A 12,032-nucleotide genomic window follows, 5' to 3' on the forward strand; every position below is an offset into this window, starting at 1 on the left:
GCCTGGACCTAACATACGCCTCTCTTTTCTTTTTGACCAGTCCCTCAATTTCCCTGGTTATCCACGGTTCTCGAATCCTACCCTTCCTATCCTTTTTTACAGGCACATGCCTGTCCTGTAGCCCTAACAACTGTTCCTTAAAAGACTCCCACATGCCAGATGTGGATTTACCCTCAAACAGCCTCTCCCAATCAAGAGCTGCCAATTTCTGCCTAATCCCACTAAAGTTAGCCTTCCCCCAATCCAACACCTTACCCTTGGGACACCACTCATCCTTTTCCATCGCCCAATCTAACATTAAAATGGTTATATTTCAAAGGTTTTTTTAATAATGTAAAATCAGGTTACCCCCTGGGAGTGGATTGTGATTTTAAATGCTGATTTTTGTTGATTAATGCAGTTAAAATTGGATTTATCACCATGTGTACAAATTCCCCACTTTTAAATATATCAAGGAATATTATAAAGCATTTTTAAAAATTACTTTTTAAGGCTCTGCCCAATTTCACTAGCTCATGGTGCATTTTGCGAATGAGTTGGGGAATAATAACTTTTCAAAATGGCAACAATGTGTACCAGGATTGCTGACTAGCCCATTGTGGAAACTCTGCCACATTGTGTTTATCAATATAAATATAGTCATTCTGCTTTTACAATCATTTAAAAATATTCACAAACTGCTTCTGCATCTAAATTGAGCAGGTTGGTTAACTCTTAAAATTACTATGATTTTTATGAATGCAAGTTTAGATGGGAAGGGCATCATGAGACATTCTTAGATTTCAATTATAACTGGTGAGCGTACTGCACACAAATATCATTCATACTGTGACTTATAGACCAACAAGAAATGGTCAACTGGTAACTAACTGAATGTGAAGAACCATGAACTAGTAGCACTTTACTCCTGTGTAGGAACAATTATCTAAAGAAACTTCATATTATTGTTGACATGCATATCAGACTTTTGATCTCTGAGGGAATTGGGGATCATGGGGTGAAGGTGGGAAAGTGGAATTGAAGCCCAAGATCAACAGTGATCATATTGAATGGCGGAGCAGGCTCAACAAGCCATATGGTCGTCCCCAGCTCCTGTTTCTTATGTTTTGTGTGGGGCAATAATAAAGTAGATGTTTGCTTTCTAAAAAAGGGAGAGTCTAGAGAGATATTTAAATAAATGTTTGTTCTCTTGTTATATCTCATTGACTTTTAACGCTTGAGTTCATGCTTATTAAGAGGATATGGTGCAATTTTTTAAAAATCCATATTGTGTATGCTATATGATACCTTATTATAATATGTTTAAAATTTTAATATGCAAAGAATACAATGGAACTGTATTAGTGTAACTGTCACAGTAAAATACTAAAGCTGAACATATTACTTTTTAGAAACTTCAGCACAGAAGGAGACAAGTATAATCCAGCATAATTGGAAGCCTTCATTCCTGAGTAATGAGGAATTTACACAGCTGATGTTAGAGGTGAATAATGAAAATGTACTGCAAGAATATTATCCTGATGGCGTGCTCCGTGCGTTTTAATTGAACATTTGATTGAAGTATTTTAACGATGCATTTAATTACAAATATATCATTGGTGTGAAAGCTTCTCAGTTTTGCATGGATGCACAGTGTAAGTAAGGTGACTAGACCACAGCTGATTCCTAAGATTCCCCATCTGCTTTGTTCTGGTGTCAGGTCAGGCCCAACACTGGACTGAAGCTACATTCACATGATAACTACAATATTCCCCTACTCAATGAAACATATATAAAAACATATAGAAACTAGAAGCAGGAGTAGGCCAATCTGCCCTTCCAATCTGCTCCGCCATTCATTTTGATCATGGCTGATCATCAAAATCAACATCCTGATCTTGCCTTCCCCCCCCATACCCCTTGATTCCTTTAACCCCAAGAGCTATATCTAATTTCTTCTTGAAATCAGACAATGTTTTGTCCTCAACTACTTTCTGTGGCAGTGAATTCCACACATTCACCAGTCTCTGGGTGAAGAAATTTCTCCTCACCTCAGTCCTAAAAGGTTTACCCCATATCCTCAAACTATGATCCTAGTTCTGGACTCCCCTACCATTGGGAACATTCATTCTGAATCTACCCTGTCTAATCCTGTTAGAATTTTATGAGTTTCTATGAGATATCAATGAGTTGACTCATGTTTGTTTTACAATGTACTGTGCCATCATAAAAGATAATCTGTCAAAAATAGAATCCATTGTGCATTTGATTTGGAGTAAGGCAATCAGTTTACAACATCTCAAATTGTACAACAATGTATAATATAAATTATAAATGCAATATCATTGTGGTGAATGTGCATTGTTTGAAAGGGTGTTGTCTAATAAGCAATTTATTCATCATTTATAAACTCTCTAATGTCACTGTAGTTCTCAAATTATTTAGAGCTGGATTTTTTGGGGGGCTTTGGGACCCCTGATGCCAGGACCAAAAAAGGATCCTGACCCCACAATTGCCAGCAGCGTGCCTACCAGTGCAATCGTCCCAGACACAGCCGCCTAATTGACTACCTCCACATTTGCTGTCCTATTAAGGATGGTGAGTTGGATTTCCATGACGCAGGCCCAATTAGAGGAGCAGCTCTGGAACCTTGGCAACCTCACTGGGAGGAGTGGACACTCCTGAGGCAAATCGGGCCCGCAAGGGTGCCTCATCATGGAGGTGCCCTTGGAGGCATTCATGAAATTCAAAACTGGTGAGGGCCAAAGTCGGTGGGCTCACTGAAGCCAAGGGGAAACCCCTCTAGATTAATCATTTGGGCCGCGTGTGCACCTGCCTTTCCTGGTCGTGACTCTGTAATTGACACATGTTGTCAAGGTTAAGTCTAATCAAGGAATCAAAGGTTATAGAACATAGAACATAGAACATAGAACAGTACAGCACAGAACAGGCCCTTCGGCCCACGATGTTGTGCCGAGCTTTATCTGAAACCAAGATCAAGCTATCCCACTCCCTATCATCCTGGTGTGCTCCATGTGCCTATCCAATAACCGCTTAAATGTTCCTAAAGTGTCTGACTCCACTATCACTGCAGGCAGTCCATTCCACACCCCAACCAGTTGCGAGGTTTTCTTTTCCCAAAAATCGAGAAGGCCCAACAGGAATTGGGAATGTGTGCATTATTGGGGGTAGATGGAAATATGGAACTCGAAACACAAACAGATCAACCATTATCTTATTGGATGACAGAGCATGCCCGATCCCCCCCCCCCCCCCCCCCCCCCCCCCCCCCCACCCCACCAGGAGTGCTTCCCACCAGTGGGATTTACAACTGCTCTCCACTAAGGGAGGGGGTGATTGGGGCTGGTCATCAGGGAGGGGGTCGGTGCTGGCCATCGGGAGGCAGGGGTGGATCGGGGCTGGCCTGGAGGGGGTGGATGGGGGGTGGGGGCTGTCGGCAGGCCAGCAATTGGGAGGAGGAGGCCGGCAAATGGGGAGAGGGCTGAAAACGTTGAGGAGGCCAGCAATTGGGAGGCCGGCAATGGAGGGGGGGGGGGGGGGGGGGGGGGGGGAGGTCAGTGCACATGGGCCGTTCTCTCCACTGGCAGATCACTACATGCGCAGTGGCCTGCTCAGCACTATGGTGCAGGCCACACTTTTCAGCATGAATCCCTCTATGGCACTCTGTATTGCACAGAGTGTCGGAGATTTGTTCAGGTAAGTACGCCCAAAAAATGGGTGGGAAATATTCTTGTTTTCCCGCCCATGGGCACTTAGTTTTGTTTTGGGAGTATCCCGGCCCATATGTTCGAATGAGTCTCTGGCTCTGATACTCCTCTTCATCTGCCACCGGGATGCTGCCTTGATTAAGCTGCTGCACCTTGTACAATGTAATAAAATCCTGGCAACAAAGCAAAACAATGCCTCGTTACAGCCTTAATCACTTTAAATGGCTTCCCTAGGGAGGGGGTAGCCAGTCCAACTCCCTGTCCGCTCCTGGCAAAGTTCCCCTGACAGGGGAGATGCATCAGGGAGCTGTCCCAACACGGTTTCTGTCTATTTTCCCAGCTCCGCATCTGCCTTTGGCTCTTCCCTATTTTCACAGTGCCCAACCACCCACCAACAACACCCCGCATCCACCGCCCCAACCAGCTCCAATTCCACTTCCGCAGGGCCACATACCCTCCCCGACAACAGCCATAACCCTATTTTCACAGGGCTATAAAATCCAGCCTTAGGTTTCTACTCAATGTGATTTGTTGGAAAACACTGACTGCTAATGTTTTTTTTTTCACTCTGTGCAGGCATTAGATGGCTTCATCATAGCTGTAACAACGGATGGAAATATAATTTATGTTTCCGATAGTATCACGCCTCTACTTGGGCATTTACCTGTGAGTAAAGCATTATAAAGTTATCATTTTCTCTTGAACATAAGCAAGTTTGTTACTTATCTTGGTGATCTTATTGAGCATAAGATTTTGAGGGGTCTTGACAGGGTAGATGTTGAGGGGACATTTCCCCTCCTGGGGGAATCTAGAACTGGGGGCAGAGCTTCAAAATAAAAAGTTTCCCATTTAAAATAGAGATGAAAAGGAATTACTTCATCTGGGGGATCATTAGAGTTTGGAATTCTCATCTCCAGCGTGCTTGGAGGCTTGGCCATCAAGTATATTAAAGACTGTTAGACAGATTTTTGATTGACAAGGAAGGATATCAAGGGTTATTTATTTATTAGTATCACAAATAGGCTCACATTAACCCTGCAATAAAGTTACTGTGGAAATTCCCAAGTCACCACACTCCGGCGCCTGTTCGGGTACACTGAGGGAGAATTTAACATAGCCAATGCACCTAACCAGCACGTCTTTCAGACTGTGGGAGGAAACCGGAGCACCTGGAGGAAACCCACGCAGACACGGGGAGAACGTGCAGACTCTGCACAGACAGTGATCCAATCTGGGAATCGAACCCAGGTCCGTGGCGCTGTGAGGAAGTAGTGCTAACCATTTTGCCACCATACCGTCCATGGAAGCCATTTTGGGGTGGTGTTGGGCAGGAAAGTGGAATTAAGACCAAAATTAGATCTACCACGACTTATTGAATGGTGGAGCAGGCTCGAGAGGCCGAATAGCCTACTCCAGCTCCTATTTTTTATGTTCTAATGTGACTACTGAAAGTGTCTCTGCCACTAATGCAAAACTCAAAAGAATAGTTTAATAGTTGTGGTGTTCCTTTTTGAAAATACACCAGATTGACAGTGTCAGGGAAGAAAGCTGAGAATATCTCATTTTTACTTTGATTTCAAATGCAGAAATATACACAGCAAAATGTGTTTTTCAGTTTATCAAGAGTACCTGCTCAGGGTTCAGAACATGCAAATCCTATCACTTAGCATTTAACAATATGATTGTTGGCAAGTATCACAAAATCAACCAAATTCCCAGTGTTCTTAACAAATTCACATTCACAATGTGCCTTTTTAGAAAAGACTTAGGCCAGAAATGCTGCTATTTTCCTTTTGCTTCTGTAAATTAAATTCGAATTTGTGTGCTGCTTTTACAATTGAACATATCCGTGACTGTTGCTTATCAAATTCCACACACAGGAACACAGGAACATATGTAACAGGAGCAGACCATTCATCTCCTTGAGTCTGCGCCATCATTCAGTGAGACAATGGCTAATCTGCAACTCAACTCCATTTACACACCTTTGCTACATATCACTCAACACCCTTATTTAACACAAATCTACCATACTCCACTAAAAGCTCAAATTATTCTAGCATTCACAGGGCAGGATTTTGTGGTTCTTTTCACCGGCGAGATCTTCAGGTCCCACCAAAGGCAAGCCCCGCCCACCCGCCACCTTGGCAGGTTCCTCGGTGGTGCAGCCAGCAGCTAGTGAGCAACACAAATGGCCATTGACTTCAGTGGGCAGGAAGATCCTGCCAGGGTCCTCCACCATTGGAATGCCTGCTGCGGGAGAAGGAGAAGGGGATTGGATGGAAAATGTTGGCCACAGGACGGGATTTTCCAGCCGCGCGCTCGCCCCAAGACTGGAAAATCCGCTCGAGGTCAACGTGTCCGTGTCCCACCCGCTACGATTCCCGTGTTGGACAGGACAGGAAAATTCTGCCCACAGTCTTTTTGAGATAGAATTCCAGAATTCTATTATTTTTTGTGTGAGAAAGAACTTCTGAATTTCGCTCCTGAATGGCCTAGCTCTAGTTTTAATATTGTGTGCCCTCATTCTTGATTTCCTACTAGAGGAAATAGCTTCTCTCCATCTACCCTGTCAAATGTTTTTAACATTTTAAATGCTTCTATTAGGTGGTGCCCCAAAGCAAGACAGGTTGCATAGTTTGCAACCTCATAGTTTGACTCTCTAACCCCTGAATCTGCACTCCAGCCCCTCCAAGACCAATGTATCCTTCCTGAGGTGCAGTATCTGAAAATGATTGCAGCACTCCACATTTCAATACAACTGAGGCTTCCTCGTTTTGTATTCCAACATCCTCCAACACAGTGCTGGAAAATGGGATTTGCGTGACTTTAGTGGTAATTATTGTCGGTGCAGACTCGATGGGCCAAAGGGTCTTTCCTGCGTTGTACAACTTAGGACTCTGTGACATTGTACCCGCCTATTGATTTTTCAATTTCTCACAATAGAATTTTAACATTCTGATCCAAAGACAACCGTAATATATGTCAATGTAGTCTCGCCGTTTATTTTGTCAAAACAATTGTATAACTTATCAAAACTATTCAATGTTCCCTTTGATCACTGAACACTTACAAGGTTGTCATTGTTTTTTCCTTTATAGCTTTGCTGTCAATTGCTTGACTAATAAAGTTATATAATTATAAAATATTTTAAAATTTCACTTGTCCTTGATTCAGCTTTTTAAAACATTGATATTTATTGCTATATCACATTCAATAAAAAAGGTCAAGCAACCATCATAGTGTTTTCAGAGTGATTTTCAACTAGTAGTATTATTGTAACAAAATTGACTGTGTCTTTTCTTCTCTTTTTTTTTCTAGTCTGATGTTATTGATCAGAATTTATTAAACTTCCTCCAGAACAGGAGCACGGAGAAATATTTAAATTGCTGTCCTCTCATACGTTAGTGACAGACTCTGTTTTGCAGACTATTTAAACTGTGAGTTTCCTTTTGCATAAAAGATTATGTAACCTATTATTCTAGTATTTAATCTATTCAACAATGGCTTAAATTTGTAAAGCATTCCCTGAATTAAACCCAAGCTGAAGACGAGTGCAGCAAGTAGAACAAGGAGTTGAGAGGGAGAATAAAGAAAGACCCTGTTGTAAAGATGAGTAATTAGGTGGCTTAGAAAGCATAAAAGGTGACATGGATTTTTTTTGGTGGGGCGGGAGAGGTTGGGGCAAATTCCAGAAAGCACTGGAGTGGTGACTGAATAACTAAAAGATCATCCAGATAGTCAAGTGGGAAAAAAACAAAATGAATAATAATGCAGAGACAGAGGCGTGAAAGGTAAAGATTGGGACATTCATCTGAAGGATGTCACTGAAATAGATGAGGAAGATGTGACTAGATTTGAAGATGAGGATATTGAAATCCATTTATTGTGGCAAAGGAATCTCATGCAGTTTGCTCAAGATTAGGGTGGAAGACTTTGCAATAGAGGACAGCGTCATTCCAGATTATATGGGGGTTTATAAAAACTGCAAGTGAGAATAGCCTCTTTATGGTACAAAGATATCAAATAAGATTACAACCACAGAGGAGGAGCAAGGGGAATTTAAGGAAATAGAATCATAGAAACCCTACAGTGCAGAAGGAGGCCATTCGGCCCATCGAGTCTGCACCGACCACAATCCCACAAATTTACCCACTAATCCCTCTAACCTACGCATCTCAGGACTCTAAGGGGCAATTTTTAACCTGGCCAATCAACCTAACCCGCACATCTTTGGACTGTGGGAGGAAACCGGAGCACCCGGAGGAAACCCACGCAGACACGAGGAGAATGTGCAAACTCCACACAGACAGTGACCCGAGCCAGGAATCAAACCCGGGACCCTGGAGCTGTGAAGCAGCAGTGCTAACCACTGTGCTACCGTGCCGCCCATATAGTGTCGAGGAGAGGAAAGAAAATGTTTTGACAATAACTGAGTGAGAAATAAAATTCTCAGCTCAGGGTCAAACAAGGTGCCAAAGTGGCATTCCATTCATTCACAGTGAGCTGATAGCAAAATACATTCAGGGGGAGGACGGGGGGCGGGGGGGGGGGGGTGCGATGGAATTGGGGATAGGGTCATACTGCAGATGTGAGGAGTCAAAGTTTATGGATAAAGGTTTTCCTAAAAATAGGCAGAGTGGTGCAGCGGGCAGGAAAAAAAGCGAGGAAGCCACCAACCCCAAAGGTATCTATTTCTGCAATATCGTTCAGCTCGTAGTTGAAAGAAATGAAGCGGTGGGTCCCACGATGTCACGCTGGCAGGGCTCTGATTGAGGCTGCTTTGCCAGCAACTTCAGTTTTAAAAGACTGAGGTGCATAGAAACTCCGTCGAACATAACGCTCCCATGGAACAACCCTCAAAGAATAACACCCCCCAGAGACATACCAATGCCATGGGCAGTGGCCGGGCATGACCCTCTCCCCCCTGAGCGAAGCTCTCACCTGAACTCCTTCTGTGGGCTCTGCTCGCCAGGTGCATGCCCTGGGAGACCTGTTGTGATTCATGTCGTCATGCCCTCATGCCAACGTGAATGGACAATCTAATTGGGGGGGGGAGGGAAGACAATGACATTTAATTGTATTCAAATGGGAATCCTAATGTTTAATGTCAGGATTTCCATTATGTCATTGGTGGAGGGCGGAGACAATCACAAAGGAAAATTCTGCCAGCATAAACCATGTTTTTGGACTCCCATGGGAATTCCTGCTCCTACCTTCGATCCTGGCTCCCGAAAGCGGGAGCGGAAAATTACCCCCAATGGTTTCGGCTTTATTGACGTTGAACTGGAGGAAATTTCAATTCAGCCAGTGCCTGATTTTTTTTTACTGGATCAATTAGCAATAGCATTGGAGTTGATGGTGACCACAAAGAGGTAGAATTGAGAGTGACAGGTGAACATGTGGAAAATAATCTGTGTGCTTGTCAATTAGGACATCAGCAGATAAGGCATATATGAAGATGAGGGTTAAACTATGTTAAGGGAGCACTGAAGGTGACTAAGGACATAGGATGAGATGCAGAAGACCTTAGGGCCTGACATTCCTCGTCCTGGTGTCCAGGGAACACTCATCTCCCATCGGTTGGATAGAGGAAAACTGAAGCCCATTATCTTCATCCCCATGGATTTCAGGAGCTGCCACCAAGAAGTAAACTTGGTCTGTAGCTAAAATAATATCAAGACAGGATGGGGCCTTCAGCCTCAATTCATGGTGCTTCAATACCCAGGGCTTCCTGTCTATAATGGCACCCAGAGAAGCTGGCAGTGGCACTCACTCCTGGATCCTCCTCAGGAGGCAACTGTTGAAGGGGATAGGCAGCAAGGCAAAGAAGGACACACCAGATGAGTAACCAAGCGTTTCTTAACAAACCCGTTTGATTTTCAGGCTGGGAGGTCTGCTGATTGATGTTCCTCGATATTTGATTTACCAACTTAATAGCAGCACCTTCATCACTGCGTCAGAGACTACGGGTTCAAGTTCCACTCCAGAAACTTGAATCGAGGTTAACATTTCAGTGTGATACGAAAGGAGTGCTGCCAAGCCAATGCTTGATGATAGATTTGCAGTATACTCTCATCCTGTGTTTTTCAAATATCCTCCTTCCCTGCAGAATCATAGAATGGTTACAACACAGAATGAGGCTATTCAGCCCATCAGGTCTGTGCTGGCTATCTGAAGAAGCAATTCCCCTCGTGCCACACCCGAGTCTTCTCCATATAGCTCTGCACATTCTTCCTTTTCAGATATAATCTAATTCCTTCGTGAGTGCCTAGATTGAGTCTGTCTCCACCACACTCACAAGCAGTGTATTCCAGATCCCAACCACTTGCTGGTTTTTCCTTGAATGTTTTTGCTCGCTATTGCTTCTTTTCCTAATGACCTTAAATCTTTGCCCTCTGGTACTTGATCCTTCCATCAAAGGAAATATTTTCTCCCTTTCTACTCTGTCCAGACCATCATGATTTTGAATACCTCTTTCAGATCCCTCAATCCTCTCCTCCAGAGAGAACAGTCCCAACTTCTCCCATCTATTATGTAAGTAAAGTCCCTCATTCCTGGAACCATTCTTACAAATCTGCACCCTTTCTAATGTCTTTACAACCTTCCTAAAATGCGGTGCCCAGTACTAGACACAAATGGCAGCATGTTATTTCCGGTGAGAAATCTGCCATGTTTCTCTCCAGCGAAACAGGTCAGTTTTGTCTCCAGATCATACAAACTCTGTCAAAAAAAAAATCAAGGGGGTGTGTTTCATGCCATCATACAGGGAAGCAGGGTCTAAACACGCCGGCAAAACCAGACCGCACAGAGATCAGGGAGCCATCTTTAAAGAGCACCCCAATCATAACTTTATAAACCATCACCCAAAGCCCACCATGGAGGTGTCAGGGGTTCCCCTCCCCACCCCTAATTGGAGTCAGCCCTTTCTATTCCCCCCCCGCTCCACCAACCCCCCCCCCTCCCCCTCCACCCCAGCCAGCCCCCACCAACATCACATCAGCACGGTGTAAATATACGACGGGGGGGGGGGTCAATATCTAGCGGAGGGGCAAGTTAATAATATTTAAATATATTCAAATAAATGTAAAGCAGGTTCACACCCATAACGCCGGCAAGAACTGTGACTTCCAGATCTTGAGGCCCTACCAGCATTGGCACGGACAGTGAATGCAGGCTCAAGATCGCCCCTAAATATTCCATTTGAGGCTAAACCGGTGTTTTACACAGATTTAGCTAGGCTTTTAGAAATTTCCTAACATTTTACGTCCATGTCTCCAAGTTTTCTAATGTGGCACTAAAATTAGTTTTTCAACAAATCGTGAATGGAAGCTGATATTCTGGCTGTTAAATGTGTTTCCTGAAATGCTAGTTTGCCATTGTGTGGCACATCCCCAAGTGGCACAAGCTTATCTTGTCAGCTACAGCGACTGCATAATACCACTGAGAGTGAGACGCCAAGGTGCGTTAGTGGAGGTCATGGACCCTGACTAAAATCATGAGGAAGGATTTATTTGAGGATGGAAACCTGGTGAATCCACACTCTGTCAAAGCGTGCAGCCCTCCACCACCCCCATGGTTGACCTGCCCAACAATATTGTGCCCTGGCTTGTCAACAGTAATTTCAGGACCTGTGTATGTATACATATATGGAAAGAAAGTACATGCACTTGTGTAACTTTGATTTAATCAAGAATATAACATTTTTGTTTAAAGCCGAGAACTCCTTTGTGTTTTCTTGTCATCTGCTGCGAGGGACATTGGACCCCAAGGAGCCTCCTACCTATGAATATCTAAAATTTGTGGGAAATTTCCAGTCTTGTGATGGTGGTGAGTGTTGGGATTTAGTTACGATCCATTATATGAGAATAAAAACATTTAAAGACTAATTTGCGAAACACGCATTGTACTTTGCATAAGAACACAAACAAGTCAAAAAGTAAATGGTTTAAAAGGTGGGGCTGAAGAGGAAAGGAATAACTAAAGCACTAAGCAAATTTATTTATTTTACAAATGCCTCCATTCAAGGAATTATTGGAATGAGCATAATTAACTTTAACTCAAAGGCAAAGCCAAAGTCTGAAATCAAAATAGAAAATGCTGGAAACATCCAAAAGGTGAAGAATCATCTGTAGAGAGAGAGAAACGGAGTTAATGGCCCCAACTTTAAATTCACTCAAAGCCCATTCACTTACACAGAGTTCAAACTGAGCCCAATCTTTTAAGTCAATGGACCTTTTGTCAGAATTGGATCAAGTTAGAGATGTAATAGGATTTGAGCACATACACAGGTCAGGAAAGAGGAAAGGCAGAAGAACAAAAGGG

The 12,032-nt window shown here is 43.4% G+C and overlaps 1 protein-coding gene across 1 annotated transcript in view; it reads left to right on the forward strand.

Annotated features, from left to right (window-relative positions):
- The window catches only part of LOC144499675 (neuronal PAS domain-containing protein 2-like), a 103,568-nt gene that overhangs the window by 43,489 nt on the left and 48,047 nt on the right, over positions 1–12,032 (forward strand). The window contains 6 exon segments of the mRNA XM_078221943.1: positions 1,392–1,483; positions 4,284–4,373; positions 7,029–7,059; positions 7,062–7,130; positions 7,133–7,147; positions 11,424–11,537. Of these exon segments, the coding sequence (XP_078078069.1) occupies positions 1,392–1,483; positions 4,284–4,373; positions 7,029–7,059; positions 7,062–7,130; positions 7,133–7,147; positions 11,424–11,537 (411 nt within the window).

This window comes from Mustelus asterias, chromosome 10 (assembly GCF_964213995.1).
Source record: "Mustelus asterias chromosome 10, sMusAst1.hap1.1, whole genome shotgun sequence".
Taxonomy (NCBI): Eukaryota; Metazoa; Chordata; class Chondrichthyes; order Carcharhiniformes; family Triakidae; genus Mustelus; species Mustelus asterias.